Source organism: Plectropomus leopardus, chromosome 2 (genome assembly GCF_026936395.1).
Source record: "Plectropomus leopardus strain MGB_pleo_1.0 chromosome 2, ASM2693639v1, whole genome shotgun sequence".
Lineage (NCBI taxonomy): Eukaryota > Metazoa > Chordata > Actinopteri > Perciformes > Serranidae > Plectropomus > Plectropomus leopardus.
In genome coordinates this window covers 469,145-487,466 of record NC_142177.1, presented here as the reverse complement: position 1 = coordinate 487,466, position 18,322 = coordinate 469,145, and the positions used below count along the sequence as shown (strand labels likewise).

Here is an 18,322-nt window from a genome sequence, read left to right as displayed (position 1 = left end):
TTCCATACCTGGCCGATCCCCAGGGCACTTTGGGCTATGTAAGTACATAAAACAAGTCTAAACTTTTTTACCTTTTTTTTTTTTACCCATTACTTCTAGTATTGATCCAAAAACCGAGTGAGATTTCAACTAAATATTAAAGGGATAGTTCGGGTCTTTTGACATGAATCTGTATGGCATCCTCATCAGCAGTGTAGTGCATCAACAGTGACTTACCCCCGACTGCGTCCTGTGAGTGGAGTTCCGGCCTGGTTTTGGTGTTGACGAAGGTAGTCCGGCTAGTTGTCTGGGGTCATGAAAATAAAGCGTTTTGCTTCTCAAAACAATATGCGTTCAGAAGAGTGATATATTTGCATCACAACACTGTTGTCCTCAAAAAAGTCAGACCTCAAAATCGCCCGGCGCTATTTTCTCTCTGTTCATATCACTGCGCACTGCCACTTGTGGACAGCTGTGCAGGTTTCTGTCACCTGTTCACAGTGTTTACTGCTCGGATAGTTAACGTTAACATGTCTGACTATGACACAAGTGATGCCTTTATGAACCTGAATATACAGAAGCCTCACTTTGTCAGCTGGGGTTAGAACGGGCTGAGAGAGAGAGGAGGGACAGAGAAGTGACAAGCTGAGGTTAGACCCACAGCTGATGCACCATAGTCCGTGATGAAAGATCAGATCAACTAATGTACAGACATCTGCGCCTGCATCACCTGCAAGGATTGTGAAACTTAAAAAAACAAAAAAAAAAAGACAGAGAGAGAGAGAAAGAGAAAGAACAGTGTTGCGCTCACTTGTGTCATACAGCTACAGCTGTGGGTCTAACTTCAGGTTCACTGATCACTGTTACAGGTGGTCCACATTCTGGTGACAGAACCCCCTTCAGTAAGGAAAACCAGCTAACCACTGAAACCCAGTGTCCTGAGGCCATCGCACTCATGCAGCATACAACTGATGAAGCAATCATCAAGGAGAAGATGAAACAGACCCTCACCCATCGCCAAGCAATGGTTCATGACCCAGTGAAGTCCTCTGAAGTATTCACCACCTTTCCAAGATTTCTTGACATCACAGGAATGGTATGTCGCTCCTAAACTGCCTTGCATTAAAATCGAGCTGAAATGAAAAATGACTTTAAACAGATCACATCCCTGGTCATCCCTGGTGCACCTATTAACAATGTATGCCATGTTGTTTTCTGTATTCCATCTTGTCTTCAGATAGAGCAGGATTTCAGTCTGATGTTTGGTGATGACATCTCTGCTAAGTTCCTGGAGAAGTGGCCTACTCACTACAGGCAGAAAGTCCTTGAACAAAGCCGTGGCCTCACCCAGACAAGCGACCTTGAAGATCTCCTACATAACGCTGAATCCACAACAGAAGAACTGGAAGATGGTACACTTGAATTAAAGAAATAATAATAATGGATGAGGGAAATAGTTTTGAAACAAAAATATAAACATTTTAGTAAAAATGTCTTTCCAAATTTTCTTGTATTTTCAGGATGGGACATCTTGCTCCTTATCCACCTCAAGCTACCATCACCTCATGGCCGCAACAAGAGACCAGGAAAGCTCTCTGCCAGACAAGCCATTGACACCTTGTGAAATTTATCAAGGTAATGTTAGTTTAATTGAAGTTTAAGAAGGCTCACTGTTCTGTCCATAATATTAAACCTTGAAACTATACTCTTGTGAAATCATGTGATGACCATACTCATCTGTAATCAGTGAGGGCCCTGTGATATTTATCTGATTTGGCTCCCCACAGATCTATCATCAGCCTGAGATACGCTGATATGAATAAGTTTATTTCTTTTACATTTAGCAGAATAAAAAATATAAGGCTGAAAATGTTATGGTTCATCTTGCGTTTTGTTTCAATAAGTGATTTTGGTGGTGATGATGGGGCCCTTAACTGCAACAGATTAATTTTGACAGCAAGACTAATTAAGTTTTCTTGTCACAGACTGGGACCAGTGTTGAGGGGCATCTGGACAGCATCACAGAGAGCCGTCAACCCTATCTACTGGCTGTGGGGACCAAGAGGAGCGCCATACATAAATATTTCATTGTGATTGACAAACATGCAATCCCGTGTCAGTCACCAGATTCTCTTGCCTCTTTTGACGAGCTTTTAAAGCTCTTTTTGTCTTCGCTACCTCATACAACAGGGATCTGGCCAATGTCTACCAATTCTTGCAAACCGCTGTTTACCAGATTGATGCTGCTACCACCAAGGTGAATCCCAGGGTCAAAGAGATGAGAGTTCGGATGCTGCACTGATTTTGATGCTTTGGTTTGGAGGGTTCTGATGCTATACTGCAAAGATCTATTTTGAGGACTCTGATGCTGTACTGATTGTGATTGAGATGTTTTGTTTTATTTGCAAAGGCCCTCAGGCAAATGCCAATTCACTAATTAAGCACTTAAAGTTGATCCACGGACTTTGTTCAGGAAAGACACTTCGTCTGAAATGTGGTCAACCTGATTGTTCTCATTTTTTTGGTACTTTTTCTGGGTTTCGAAAGCATCTTAAAGCACATGAACCTTGTGATGATCCTGGTGAAGGCCCCTCTACAACTGAAGATTTAGCTGGAAGTTTTGTTGATGACTTTCCATCAAACAGTGCCCCTTCTGACCCAGTCCTTCTTAATAAGAGTCTTGTAGACAACTGTGCTGCAACAGTGGCTGAACTTAAAGTGGCAGGTGTAGGCAAAACAATCATTAACTCTTTGGTTACTTCAATGGAAGAGATTGTTGATGATATCCATAATCAAGCAAAAGAATCTGTGAAGCAGTGTCTATCTTTACATGAACCCATTTGTTTATATCCCAATTTTGAACATTAGACTTAATTTACAAACACCCGAAGATAAAAGAGATGATGCAGAGTCAGTTCAAGTTCCAGTTCAAGAGAAGATCTTCTTAATGACTTTTGTAATGGAGATCTTTTCAAGAGTCATCCTTTATTTTCAAAACAGAAGCATGCAATTCAGTTGCAACTTTTCTATGATGATTTTGAATGCGCAAATCCATTGGGCAGTAAAAAGGGAATTCATAAATTTGGAGCAATCTATTTCACCTTACGTAATCTTTCTCCTAAGCACAACTCAATGCTGCTTAATATTCATTTGGTTGCTTTATTCCATGCCCAAGACATTAAAACATATGGCTTTTCTAAAATACTTGATCCAATTGTAAAAGACATTAAAGAGCTGGAGACTAAAGGAATTCGGGTCCCACTCCCTATGTGATGGGTGTTAAACGTTCTTGTGTTCTAAATTCCTTGCAATATTTCAATACATGTGAAAACTTCTCTGTAGATATTATGCACGATATCTTGGAGGGCGTGGCACAATATGAAATGAAGCTGCTAATACTACACTTGATCAAAAATTACACAACATCAAAGGAAATAGACAGAAGAATTAAGAACTTTAACTATGGCTACATGGAACAAAACAACAAGCCACCTGCACTGAAGTTAATAGAGGACTCAAATGACTTGGGTTTAAATGCGATCCAATCTTGGTGTTTACCTCGCAATCTACCACTTATATTTGGAGACTTGGTTTGTCGAGATGATCAACACTGGTATTTGCTTCTGTTGTTGCTTCAGATAGCAGATATTGTATTTTCTCCTGTGTTATCAACTGGCATTACCATTTATTTGATACATTTGATTTCAGAGCACCATGGGTTATTCAAGCATTTGTTTCCCAAAAAGAAGCTACTACCAAAGCATCATTTTATGGTGCATTATCCTACATGTATTTGTAAAATTGGACCACTTTTGCATACCTGGTGCATGCGCTTTGAAGCGAAGCACAATTTCTTTAAAAAGCAACTAAAAAGCTTCAAAAATATAAGTAAAACATTGGCAAAGAAACACCAAAGTCAAGTAGCATATAGTTGGCAGATATGTGAGCCTGACAGACTGGTGCTTGGTCCAAGTAAAATGGTAGCTTTAAACGTGATGGACAGGGGCTGTGAGATAGCAGAGGCTCTTCAGGTAGCAATTGACACTAAGGTGTTAGATGTTAGATGGGCCAAACACCATGGAAATATGTATCGTCCAGGTTTAGTTGTTTGTCTGAAAGTGCTTAATGAGATGCCAGTTTTTCACAAAATACACCATGTTGTTCTTAAAGATGGGAGGTTACTGTTGGTTACATTTGCACTACAAACAGTGTGTATGGATGAGCATTTTTATGCATTTAAAGTTGTGTGTACTGCAGATGGACCTCATGTTGTTGACGTCAAAGAGCTTTTGTGTTACAAAGCATTCAATATGCAAATGTCATACAGTAATGATGATTCAAGTTCATTTATTGTTCCATACTGTTTCCTGTGATAAAAGAATCACTAAGCTCTAACTATTGCACTAGGGATGAACAATGGATTTCAGAATTTCTTTGCCCATAACTCAAATTCTAATTTATTTTTATTTTCTCCTCTTTTATCTGATACATCCAATCCACCCAATTTCAAAGAGCACATTGTGTCCAAATTGTGATGGCCCACCAATTGGGTGTGAATGTTTTGGCTGGGCTGATGGCTATTGCAAAAATTTACAGACTTATCTGCAGCTACTGATGGTGTGGTGATAGTGTGCATACCTGTTTGCAATATTCTGTTTGTTTTTATTATGAAATTATAGGGATGTGTCATCCTGAAAGACTATTTTTTCCCTCATTGATTACTCTGCCCGTGGAGCCTTATTCATGGAGATTTTTGTTGCATGTATTATACAATGCTGTCATATTACAAAGGCCAAACAGTATTGACATATATATTATGGGTGCTCAGTGCATGTGTTATGCATTTAAGAAAAATACAAGTACATTGAATATTCATTTCTGGTCTTTTTTATTTCAAACATTTTAATCCAGAGTTATCATTATTATAATCAATATTGAGTAAAATACAACTCTTTATTGAGTGAAATAGAACTCTATTCATAGTAGAATTAGACCTCTGTTTTGAGGCAGTTACTACTCTGTACAGAGTAAAATACAACTTTATTAATAGTAGAAATAGAACTCTATTTATGAGGCAGTTATTACTCTGAACAGAGTAAAATACAACTCTATTAATAGTAGAAATAGAACTCTTATGAGGCAGTTACTACTCTGAACAGAGTAAAATACAACTCTGTATTGAGTGAAATGGTGTTGGAGTTGTTCTCACTTTATGCTAAATTGAGTAAATTTTAATCTTGTGGAGAAAATATGAACTCTAGATAGAGCAGAAATAACTGAAAATTTAACTCTTTGACGAGAGTAAATTTTACTCTTTTTGGACTGGGACCAAATACTATCTTTTTGGGAGTAAAATTTTACTCAAATTGAGTAAAATTTACTCTTCAAAATTTTCTGTGTATGTACCCAATCAGAATTTGATACATTTGTGTCAAGTTTCTCTTGCCATCTGACTTTTCTCTTAATTCTTCTGGTCTCTTATTATTTTCTAAAATTTTATACAGTGCTGAGATTTGATGTTTGATATTCTCACATTTGTAGTTTTTAACCCAAAACTGTATGAGGATGGAGATCTGAAATTGTCCAACTGGTCCATCTCAGGCATCTATGGTCAACTTGCAGGCACTAAGGCTTCACTATATATGGGTAGCTCTTTACTTGAGGTAGACATAGAGTCTCAAACTAACTTTAAAGGATGCATAATCTTAAAATTACATACTAACACCTAGGGATTTCTATAACCAGGCATTTAACCTTGCCTTTATTTAATTTCCATGGATATTCATTTTTTTAGTTCTGTGGAGATAGGGCTTCCCATGGTCATAGCTTCACAGTTTTGCACATTTAATTTATATATATGTATTATATATTAAGTCTAGTATAATATCATCAGCATATGATGGTAATTGGTGCTGTGTATTTGTAATTTCTACCCCTGATATTTTCCCGTATATGCACTGCCAATGGTTCAATAGGCTACACAATGCAAATATTAAAGCTGCAGTTGGTGACTTCCAGGAGAGAGACTTTGCCTGAAATTTTGAAAGAGAACTGCCTGCAGATCCCTCCTCCTCCTTCTCTACTGCTCCTCAGCCCTGCCCTCAAACCGCCTCCACAGCCCCTCCCCTGCAGAGGAGGCCGTCATGCATACACAGGCTGAGGTGGCCAGGGAAACGTGATGGAGGGCACACCGGTAAGTACAAGATACAAAAGCTATAAATCTATAAAGCATGTTTTACAGTAACTGCTACATTTTTTACAGTAACTAGCTATATTTAAGCTAGAGACTCAGTTCTCTTTTTGTTAGGTTAATAGTAACTTAATGTTACCGAACGAACAGTTACATTACGGTCATACTGCATTGTTTTCTTAGCTAACCTTAGCTAGCACATTAGCTACTACAGCAAGATAAAAGATAAATGTTCTACAATTCTACAATTTCATTTAGCAGACGCTTTTATCCAAAGCAACGTACAACACAAGCAAGAATTTAGACTTAAGGAAAAAAACCCTAAGTAAAGTGCTTCAGGTGTGATTGGTCACAGGTATTGCCGTCTAGTAGCAGAAGAAGTGCCGCACCCCCTTTTTTTTGGAAACCAAAGTAATAACCAGTAGCGATCTCAGCATCTGAGATTCAGCAATCTCAGTATCACGACTTACGATGACAATCAACATACAACATCACACAACTTTGTCAGTGCTAGATAATCATTAAGTGCTGGGTTTTGGACCATCTGACTTAATCTACCCCAAAGGGCAAAGAGGAGAAGAGTCAGGTTAAGTGCCTAGGTGTTCTCGGAACAATTTTTCAATTGTCTCTTAAAAGTAGAAAGGGACTCAGCAGAACGCACAGAGTTTGGAAGTTTGTTCCACCATTTGGGAACAACAGAAGAGAAGAGTCTAGCTAGAGATTTAGAGCCGTGCTGGGCTGGAAGCACCAGGCGTCTTTCGCATGCAGAGCGTAGTGGGCGAGAAGGAGAGTAGACCTGTATCAGGGATTCCAGGTAGGCTGGAGCAGTTCTTGTGATTGTTTTGTAAGCCAAGAGAAGTGCTTTGAATTTGATTCTGGCTGCCACTGGAAGCCAGTGAAGAGAAATTAGCAGCGGGGTGACGTGCTCTTTTGGGCTGGTTGAAGACCAGACGTGCTGCTGCATTCTGGATCATCTGAAGAGGTTTGAATGAGCATGCAAGGAGACCTGCCAGAAGAGAGTTGCAGTAGTCAATGCGTGAGGTCACAAGAGCCTGAACCAGAAGCTGTGTGGCCTGTTGGGTCAGGAAGGGTCTGATCTTCCTGATGTTGTAGAGGGCATAACGACAAGACCGAGAAACTGAGGCCACATGAACCTTAAAGGTCAGCTGGTCATCAATCATGACACCCAGGTTTCTGGCTGAGTTTGTGGGCACAAGTAGGCTCGAGTCTAGTTGGACACTGATCTGAGGCTGAACAGATGGACAAGCTGGAAAGACCATGAGTTCGGTCTTAGACAGATTTAGCTGAAGGTGACGTTCCTTCATCCATGTGGAGATATCAGCCAGACACGCTGATATCCGAGCTGAGACCGTTCTGTCATCAGGTGGAAAGGAGAGGAAGAGCTGAGTGTCATCAGCATAGCAGTGGTAGGAGAAACCATGGGAGCGGATCACTGCACCGAGTGAGGTGGTGTACAGAGAGAAGAGTAGGGGACCAAGCACCGACCCCTGAGGAACCCCTGTCGATAGGCCATGTGACCTAGACACCTCTCCTCGCCATGACACTCTGAAGGATCTGCCTGTGAGGTAGGACTTGAACCACAATAGGACAGAACCTGAGATGCCGAGCTCAGAGAGTGTGGAGAGGAGGATTTGATGGTTCACCGTGTCAAAGGCAGCAGACAGGTCCAGCAGCAGTAGGACAGAGGATTGACCAGCAGCTCGAGCCAGCCTCAGTGACTCAGTGACTGACAGGAGTCTCAGTGGAATGGTCACACCTGAAGCCAGACTGAAAGGAGTCAAGTAGGTTGTTGTTCCGCAAGTGTTTAGAGACCTGGTTAAATACTGCGCGCTCCAGTATTTTCGACAGAAATGGTAGAAGTGAGACTGGCCTGTGGTTTTCAACCTGGGCGGGGTTGAGATTAAGCTTTTTGAGCAGTGGGGTGACACGGGCTTGCTTAAAAGTAGCAGGAAAAGTGCCAGTTTTTAGGGAGGAATTGACAATGTGTGTGACTGCAGGTTTGACAGTGGGCAGGATGGTCTGCAGGACACCATAAACAGTTTTCTGGAATCAGTAGCAGCACAGATCTTGTTCTGATAGAAGGCTTTCTTAGCGGACTGCAAGGAAGAGGTAAAGGAAGCAAGTTTCTGTTTGTATGAGGACAAATCAGTGGGTTCTTGGGATTTATGCCACTTTCTTTCTGCTGCCCTGAGTCCAGTTCTTTGTTCTCTCAAAACTTCAGAGAGCCATGGACTTGGTTGTTTTTTCTTGGCTGGTTTGGACACCAGGGGGCAGAGTTTGTCCAGAGAGGATGCCAGAGAGGAACAGAGTGTTTCTGTAGCCTCATTAACAGAAAGTGAGGAGAAGTGTGAGTGGTCAGGCATGGCAGAGCTCACCTCATCAGACAGCTGTGCTGCTGTGAGGGACTTATGGTTTCTGCGGAGGGAAATTGTGAGTGGGTGTCTGCAATTGCGGAAAGGCAGCTGCAAATTTTACCAAGAAATGGTCTGACAGGTGTAGAGGGGTAAGTGTCACATCTGCTATGGAGCAGTTACGAGTCAGCACCAAGTCAAGGACTTTACCAGCTTTGTGGGTGGGAGGAGAAGGAGCTAGTACAAGTGCAAAGGAGGAGAGGAGTGCCAGAAAGTTGTTTGCCGGAGTACTGTCAATGTGAATGTTCATGTCTCCCATGACAATCAGTGGTGTGCCATCATCAGGGATGTCAGAGTGTAACATGTCCATTTCAGAGACAAAGCCATCCAGATTACCCCCTGGTGGGCGGTACACAACCAGAATATATGCTTTGATGGGAGCAGTGACATTTAGAGCATGATATTCAAATGTTGTGTTGCTGCTCAACGGGCGCAGTGTGGAAAAAGACCAGTTGTCAGGAATGAGCACACCAGCACCGCCTCCTCGTCCAGTGGAGCGAGGGGTGTGGCTTAGCGTAGCGGACTCGGAGAGTGCAGCTGGTGTAGCTGAGTTTTCTGGGCGGATCCATGTCTCAGTCAGGGCTAGGACCTGAATGTCTGAGAGTTTCACCAGTGAACTGATGAATTCTGTCTTGTTAACTGCGGACTGACAGTTCCAAAGACCAAAGGTAACTGAGTGTGGGCTGGGACCACTTTCTGGGAGAGCGGACAGGTTTTGCGGATTGCGTGTATGGCAGACTGTGCATCTTTTCCGGTTGCCAACAATGACCGGGATGCGTGAGAGACACATTCAATCAATCAATCAATCAGATTTATTTATAAAGCACTTTTAAAACAACCAGAGTCGACCAAGGTGCTGTACAAAGACAATAAAAATAAAAATAATAAAAATAATAAAGGACAATAAAATAATAGAACTAAAAACAGCATAAACAATAAAACATAATTAATAAATAGGCTAAAAGTGTATTGCCCGTCGTATCTATGCACATGTGAAGCAACAACCCTACGTGATGTTAAAAGCTAAAGAAAACAGATGGGTTTTAAGAAGGGTTTTAAAATCAGACAGTGAGGAGGCCTGTCTAATGTGCAGCGGCAGCTCATTCCAAAGTTTTGGAGCCGCAACAGAAAACGCTCGATCCCCTCTGAGCTTCAGCCTTGTCTTGGGCACCCTCAGGAGCAGCTGGTCAGCTGACCTGAGAGACCGGCTGGGTGTATAGGGGTGCAGAAGCTCTGAGAGGTATGGTGGGGCAAGACCATTTAAAGATTTAAAAACAAATAAAAGAATCTTAAAATGAATTCTAAAATGGATGGGCAGCCAGTGAAGTGAAGCTAAAATCGGTGAAATGTGATCAAACTTTCTTGTGCCTGTTAAAAGACGTGCAGCGGCATTCTGCACCAACTGGAGACGAGCAATGGAGGACCCACTAACCCCCAAATACAGAGCATTGCAGTAATCCAGTCTATTAGTTACAAAGGCGTGGATCACTGTTTCAAAGTGCTGTCTGTGAACAAATGGTTTTATTTTAGCCAGCTGCCTTAACTGGAAGAAACTTGATTTCACCACAGCTTTGATCTGGCTGTCAAATTTAAGATCTGCGTCCACTATAATCCCCAGATCATTAACGATGGGTTTGGCGTGTGTGCCAAGGGACCTAGATCAATTGGGGGGGTCACAGAAGTGCCACCAAAGACCAACACTTCAGTTTTTCTCTCATTAAAACTCAGAAAGTTTAGAGCCATCCAGGCCTTGAGGTCATCCAGGCAATTTAAAAGAGGCTGAAGAGAGAATGAATCAGCCTTTTTGAGGGGGAAATAGATCTGACTGTCGTCAGCATAACAATGGAAAGCAACTGAGGATAGAGCCAAGTGAGAGGAGGTATAAAGAAAATAACAGAGGGCCCAGGACCGAACCCTGTGGGACCCCACATGAGAGAGGAGCAGTGGAGGACACAGAGTCACCAAGACTAACACAGAATGTCCGATGGGACAGGTAGGACCTGAACCATTCCAGAGCCGTGCCACTGATTCCCACCCACTGCTCCAGACGAGCAATCAGTATGTCATGGTCCACTGTATCGAATGCTGCAGTTAGATCCAAGAGCACCAGGATAACGCAGTTACCAGAGTCAGTAGCTAAGAAAATGTCATTAAAAACTTTTAAAAGGGCCGACTCTGTGCTATGCAGACTTTTAAAACCAGATTGGAAGATCTCAAGAACATTATGTTCACTTAAAAAGTCCATGAGCTGAGAGTAGACGATCTTCTCTAAGATTTTGGTGAGGAAGGACAATTTAGAAATGGGCCTAAAATTACCCATAACAGCAGGATCCAGTCCAGGTTTTTTAATCAGGGGTTGCACAAAAGCGTGTTTAAAATTCACAGGGACCACTCCAGAGGACAGACTGCTGTTAATGATGCTGTGTAAATGTGGACCAACAGTGGGGAACACCTCCTTATATAAACGAGGAGGAACAGGGTCACTGGGTGAGCCTGAAGGCTTTAAATGATCCACAGTCTCCTGCACGATAGACAAAGACACAGGCTCAAATGAGTCAAAAACAGCAGAACAGGGGACCAACACTGAAGGGTCGTAATCAGGAGGTGAAATAAGTGCTCTGGTAGAAGTGACTTTAGCAATGAAAAAGTGCAGAAAGCTTTCACACACAGTAGGGGAGGAATCCATTCCCACCGTCTGTGGAGCATTCAGAGCAGAGTTTATCACCTTAAACAACACGCAAGGTTTGTGACAGTTTGAGACAATAATGTCAGAGAAATAACTTCTTTTAGCCTCTTTCACAGTGGACTGGTAAAAACGCCAACAATCCCTCAACATTTGAAAAGATACCTGCAGTTTATCTCTTTTCCACCTCCGCTCAGCTCTGCGACATTCCCGTCTGGCAGTGCGGGTTGTTTCATTCAACCAAGGCTCAGTTATCACTTTATGCTGCTTGCTCTTTAGCGGGGCCGCAGCATCAATGGCAGTTTGACAGGTGCCAACAAACTTAGAGCAAAGAGCCTCTGTGTCATCGCACACAGGGTCGGGAGTGACGCAGTTCTGACTGAAAGCGGCTGAGAAGCGAGCAGCAGTGGAAGAGTTAATAACCCGCCGTGTGCCAGCAGCAGCGCGAGGTTTAACTGTGTTGGCGCATACAGTAGCTTCAAACAGTACAGGCATATGATCAGAGAAGAACGCTTCACAGATCTCCAGGTTAAAAACAGGCAGCCCATATGATAAAACAAGATCAAGCGTGTGACCACGAACGTGTGTCGGGTCCAGTACAGACTGTACAAGATTAAAAGAATCAATTATGTTTAAGAAATCCCTGGCCAAGGGGGTTTCCGGACAACATACATGAATATTACAATCCCCGACAATCAGAACCCGGTCATATCTCGGCATAATATCAGCCAAGAACCCAGAAAAGTCAGCTAGAAAGTCTTTGTTATATTTAGGAGGCCGGTAAACCACCGCACACAGCACTATGTGAGAACTACCTAGCTCAAACAAACTTAATTCAAAGCTGGTGAAGGCGGATGATGGGGAAGTCAGTTTACATTTAAAATCGTTTTTAAAAATAGTCGCAATTCCTCCTCCTCGACCAGATGTCCGCGGAGAATTAAAATAGCAGCACTCATCAGGTAAAAGTTCTGTGAAGGCACTGGACTCACCAGCACGCAGCCAGGTCTCTGTGACAAAGAGGAAGTCCAGTTCTCGAGATGCGAAGAAATCCTTCAGGATGAATGTTTTATTCGCAAGCGATCTTGCGTTAACCAGGCCAAACCTGGCAGAAGCCAGCGGGTCTGGGCGAGCAGCTGACTGAGGGTCCCTAAGGAGAGGACGCAGGTTCCCAGGATCCACTCCGCGCTGTCGGGGGCAAGGAGGGCAGGAATCGCGGGGTAAAAACACATCATCCGAGCCGGCCACCGGGACCAAGTAGACGGCGATAGGATCCAGCCAGCGTCGAGAGACATAAAGGCGAGATTCCGCTCCACATCCGCCACGACCAGTGCACAGCCACTTGGCCTTCAGCCTCACCAGGCACCCGCCCCGGTTCCTACGGCGGCGGCGGCGGCGTTTTCGCCAAGAGGATGACGCTGACGTGCGGCAAAGGTATGTCGGGATTTCCGTAAGGAAAGGAGGCAGAGATTTCTGTCCAAAACGTTGCAAGATGACAGGATCTTCAGCGAAGACTCTCAGATTTAGCAACGTTTGACGATTGTACACCAGTAAGGAGTCAACAACATGTGCAACAAGTGATACAAACAGCACAAATAACATTGTGTGTTAGACTGAAAACAGACTGAAAAAAATGTGCTGATTATTATTTAGATTTGTCTCTTTGCAGGATGATTAATATTTTTATATTTGTTTATATGGTTAGAGTTTTGAAAGCGTAACCATTGAATTCGAGGAGGAATTCTCCCCCCCTGCTGCCACAGATGGGGAGACAAGGGAGCCGTGTGAGAGGTGCCTCAGGCAGGGGACGAGGACAACGTGGAAGGGGGCATCCTTTGGGACCCCAGGACCTTGACCTTGATGATATTGCAAGCATACACAATTTAAGAGTGCAGAGGATTGCATATGAACGTTGAAGTAGCCACTGCAGTAATTGTTTGTTAACATAAAAAAAATACTGTTGTACCCACTGAGATAGTAGTTAAATCCTAGCTGTTTACAGTATAGTTATAGTTTACCATTAGGAACACATCCAACTGTTAGATCTGCAACAAGCATGCCATATTTTAGAGAACTGTTTGGAACGGGATCCCAGCCTGTTGTATGGCGTCATGAGCCAATTTTTACCTGCTGTTCCTGGGCCTGCCAGTCCTGCCCCAGGGACACCCTCATGGTGTGTCTGTCATAGGTGCAGTGACATGGCCACCATGGTCGAGAGGAAATGTTGCAACCAACCAACGGAGAGGTGTATTTCAAGGTTGCCACACATGGAGGCCTATATTTTGCAGGTGGGGGGGGTCTTGCGCCTTGCCAGGAGAATCTTGAATTACCTTGCTGACGTTACAGATGAAGGAGAAGACAATTTCACCATGCAGCTTACAGACAGTTTGTAGCATGGCAGTATGGGGTTCTGGGTGATGGTCACTGGGTTGTTATCCCAAGCTGTTGTGTATGGACAATTCGTGACAGAATTCCAGATCCACAAGGACATTACAGGGGCTTTATTCCGAGGAGGATAATCCCCTTACTTACCCTCGAACCACGTAAACATTTCAGAGAGGTGTGCAATATACTGTAAATATTTAAATTTTTATATTTAAAAATTGTTGAAATACTTGCCCTTATTTTTGTTTTATAATAACGTGTGTTTTCTAAAGTGATTTGTTTCTACTTGCATAAATTAAACAAAAAATATAACAGGGTAACATTTTATGTGACCACAAAACATCCAACAATACTTGACATGCAACTTCTCAAAACTGGTATCTAAGATGCTTAAAATTTATAAATAATGACAATTTTGCTATATTTTAAAATTTTATTGGGAAGACAAATAAAGGAGGTGAGTGTAATATACAGGTATTTAACTATGACAAATGTAAAAATAAAACAGGAGTGCAGTGGAGGTGGTGAATGATGCAAAGGCAAGTCTTTATAAGTGTAAGTGGCTGACCTGTGGAAAGAGCAGAAATTGTGTGGTGAGACAATTTGCTTCATGGAGAGAAAAATAGGAATACAATAGCAGTTTTTAAATGTTCTTAAATAAAATGAGCACCAAGCCTCAAGAGATGAGCACAAATGAGCACATCCGAGCACAAACGGGTGTGAGGACCCTATTGAAATCCTTGGAATTATTAGGGTCCGAGCACCAAATGGTGTGAGGACCCTCCTGAAATCCTTGGAATTATAGTTAGGGCCCGAGCACCGAACAGCGCCTCCTTGTGAAGATCATATTTTTTCAATGAATACTGTTGCTGTGGCAATGCTGTTTTTGCCACCAAACAGGAAGCTAATGTAACTTTACTTTGTATTAACCGATTTTCCCCAAATTTTATGTGTGATCAGATGCCAGCCCTGAACACATCAACATATAAGTTAACCATGATACACAATGTGCCACCTACTGGCAACAGGAAGTATACCTTGTAGCACAGTTATCCTTTGATTTACATTAAATTTACAAGCTTTGGTCAACAAATGATGTAGACCAGGCTGACTTTTTTGTTATTGTTTCTAGTGCCACCTAGTGGTCATTGGGTAATATTACACCGTTTGAAGTATCCCACTTAATGGACCAAACTCTCTGCATGCAGTTTCAGACTTTCACTTTTACCGTTTTCCTGTTATGTGGCGTACAATTTTGATGTCTCGTCATAAAATTGAAAATTGTTGTAACTTTAGTAAACATTGTCTGATCTGCCTGAAACCTCATAGATTTTATTAGGTTTCTTGACATTGTTACAGTGGATGTAATCATTTCATTTTAAGGAAGTAATGTGGGAAAAAATAAACAGACTTGTGTTTTTGGACAATACATAATGAAAATCAAAATTCTTGAACAAATATTGCTTAAAAGAACCACTCTCCTACTAATATGTTTTTCTAGACCCCTGTAAATGAGTTTCATATACAAATGTAATCTTTTCTATATTATTTATGATGTGGACTCTGTAGTGTTTATCTTTAATGTATGCGTCAGAAATACAGTCCACAATATCAATATATTTCCCATTTGCATATCTTTTTTAAAGATACAATGACTCAGCCCATGTTTTCATATTGCTACCGAAGCCTGGCGGGATGTCAGGTCTGTGTTAAAGAGTGGAGGAACACATCTGTGTCAAGTGCAGGGATGAACAGCCTGTGTACACAGAGGTGGCCCGGGCTGTCTAAAGCACTGGCCTTCTTAAGGTCACTGCCCTAAAGAGGACAACAACTGAGTTTAGTGTGTTTGATGAGTTAGTGTTCTGTGTTGAGGTCTGTGCCTAGAGGGGGCAAGAGATCTGTATTTGTTTCCTATAGCATCTGTTACTTTTGGATGCCAAGTGTTCATGATAATACATTGTAAAAGTTTTTTTTACAATGTTGTGTATAACCATGTTATTGAAATATACTACTTGAATATGTGTGTCACTTGTATATTTAGATATGTGGTCAAACACAGGCAAAGGTACAGAACACTACCTACACATGCCTAGTTGTTTATTTAACTTTGCTGAATTTAAGTGTCACATCAGTAAGATCTGGATGGATAACAGCTGCAGACACAATATTGCTAAATGATGCTAAATGGTCTACAAAGGTCTAATGCCCTTTTTTAATTTACTTAGGGATTTTGTTAAGTAGCCTACAAATGTAGTCAGTCTACTTGAGTAGACATAAAAACTTGGTTTTATTTCATATTAGGTAGGGTGAATCTCCAACCAGTCTGCAGGACTACACAGAGTGTTATTCAAGGGATCACAGCTGATGGAGGCTGTGTCCCAAACAGATTTACTGTACACTAATTGACACATATGCTCACTGTCTCTGTACACTATTCACTGCAGAAACACCTGTAAATGCATGTTTATTGTGTTGTGTTTTTTTGTGTGCAGCTGTCACCATATCCACATTTCTGTTTATTACATTATAACAAGATGACGAGCTGTCTTGCTCAATAAAAGACACAGTCCTTAGTGTGCGCCTTTAGTGGATCAGTTTGCACATTTGTTTGTGTGTGATATCAAGTTTGCACGTTTTAACTTATGCAAACCTTTAGTAAATCAGCCCCTCAGTGTACAAACATACATGTCTGATGAGGAGGTTTACAAAGTGAGTGACCTGCTGGTCATTTTTTGGAACTGCTTTTGACATGTCAGCAGCTAACAAAATGTAATTGAGCATCTAACAGAAAGTGCCAAAAAGTTCGTGCAGAGTAAGCATGTAAGCATGTGTGTATGATGGTAATAACTAACTAAACTAACTAAATAGGATATTTGCAATATTGACGGTACTGACAGGAGGTAGCAGTGGCAGCAGTAGCTGTCAGACACAGAGGTAGGCCTATATTGTGTTGAGCTGGACCTTTATTTTGAAGAGTAGACCTTTATTTTGAAGATTATGGCACAAACATGAGCCAATCAGAACAAGGGGGCGATGAAGCACCACCCAACAATGAAAACAAAACATTGAGTGGTAAATTTGTTTCCTCAGTAAGAACAGAAAACAAAAATTTGAGTCGAATTTCTTTTTTTTTTTTCTGCCCAAAATCGAAAAAACAAGCTGAATTTTCATTTTTGGTTTCCCCCAAAATCTGAAAAAAAGAAAAAATGATCTATTTCTGGTTTCTAACTGGGTCAGTTCTAAAAAAAATCAAACTATTTAAAAGTACCTTGGTCTTTATAGAACCGCACATTCTTTAAAGGGAGTTGTGTTCCAAATTAAGGAACGGTGCAATATTAGTTTTTATTATTATTATTATTATTTGACAGAATGAAAAATGGAAGACGGGTGACATGAATATACAAGTAAATACATCAAAATAAAAGCCAAAAGAATTTATCATAACAAGCTGGTATAACCAGCTAAACCATCAAAAATTATGCAAAAACATACCTTAAGCTGGTCAAACAAATTGGTCAGCCATCTTACACATCTTAGGCTGGTCAAGCTGTTTGATGCTGGAAGCTCATTGGGAATTTCAGCTTTTACTTTCCTAATTTTGACAGTGTATCCTTTGACAACACAATGGTTGAGGGGGTACCACTGTTGGTGTTGGTGGTACAGTACATCAGCTGGTGCCTGTTGCCAAAGAAACAGTAAACATTCAGACAGAGAGTGCCATCAAGTAAATATGGATATGATAAGCTACTTTAGGGACCTGTGAACTCCACATATGATTCGTTCATTTGGACACTTGACACTGTCACAATGTGTCACATGTCCTGTGAGTACCTTCTTCAAAATGGCTGCTGCTGTCTTCTTTGTTCCTCAAACAAAGAACAGCCATTTGAACTCAGTGCGTCATGTTCTGATGTTAGATTCTCCCACAGATCCATCTTCACACATGATTGGTCCACCACTGTGACCCCCTAAGGATGTCACACAGCCAAGAAGAGACGCATCTGCTGATCTTCTGGCTCTCACTCCCAAACCTCCTCAGAGGAAGGTTGCAGGTCTGGAGGACCTGCGCTGCCCTTCCCCTTTCCACACCTAAGCTCTCAGCAGGAGCTGCAGCCTTGTCTCAGATCTACTTACCAAGTCTCAAGAGACTTTACAGAAGTTAGAAAAGCCACAGCTAACTTCTCAAGCCAAAAGGAGAACAGTAGGACCAGCCAACTTCCTCCTGCATCATTGGAACTGGAACCGGAACCCCCTTTCTTCAGCCGGCAACCCAAAGAACTCTTTTCCCACTCCTGGATTGGCAAGTAACATCTGGGCAAAGCATTAGGACATAAGTACAGGCTGAGCAAGACTGTTTACTTTGTCTTTCATTATAGTGTTTGTACAATGTATTGATGTAGTGCTATTAAATGAGTTGTTGTTGTGATCTCTTTGTTATTAGATTATTGGTTTGTTGGATTTTGTTTGTTCATAACAGACAGGGTCTTGCATGCATCACCATTTTACTAACCAAGGTACCTTATATACATAATCCATACACACTTATAAATTGGCTCTCAACAGAAGTACACAAAGAAGAAACTTAAAGTTCCCGCCTTTTCTTTGTTCCATTGTCTGATCAACCAAATGGTCAGCTAAGGTCTCCCTGCTCTGCAG

The 18,322-nt window shown here is 41.7% G+C and overlaps 1 protein-coding gene and 2 pseudogenes across 1 annotated transcript; 1 reads left to right on the top strand and 2 right to left on the bottom strand.

Moving 5' to 3' along the window:
• The first annotated feature begins 509 nt into the window (after window positions 1–509).
• On the top strand, window positions 510–2,281 carry LOC148190110 (uncharacterized; annotated as a pseudogene).
• A 4,483-nt stretch (window positions 2,282–6,764) lies between these two features.
• On the bottom strand, window positions 6,765–9,391 carry LOC121950204 (uncharacterized; annotated as a pseudogene).
• Window positions 9,392–9,395: 4 nt separating this feature from the next.
• LOC121950173 (uncharacterized) lies at window positions 9,396–13,453 on the bottom strand. The gene is given in 5 exon segments (XM_088072169.1): window positions 9,396–10,256; window positions 10,301–10,453; window positions 10,455–11,760; window positions 12,274–12,754; window positions 13,409–13,453. Coding segments are annotated over 5 exon segments (2,634 nt in total). The 3' UTR covers window positions 9,396–9,607.
• Between the last annotated feature and the right edge of the window lie 4,869 nt (window positions 13,454–18,322).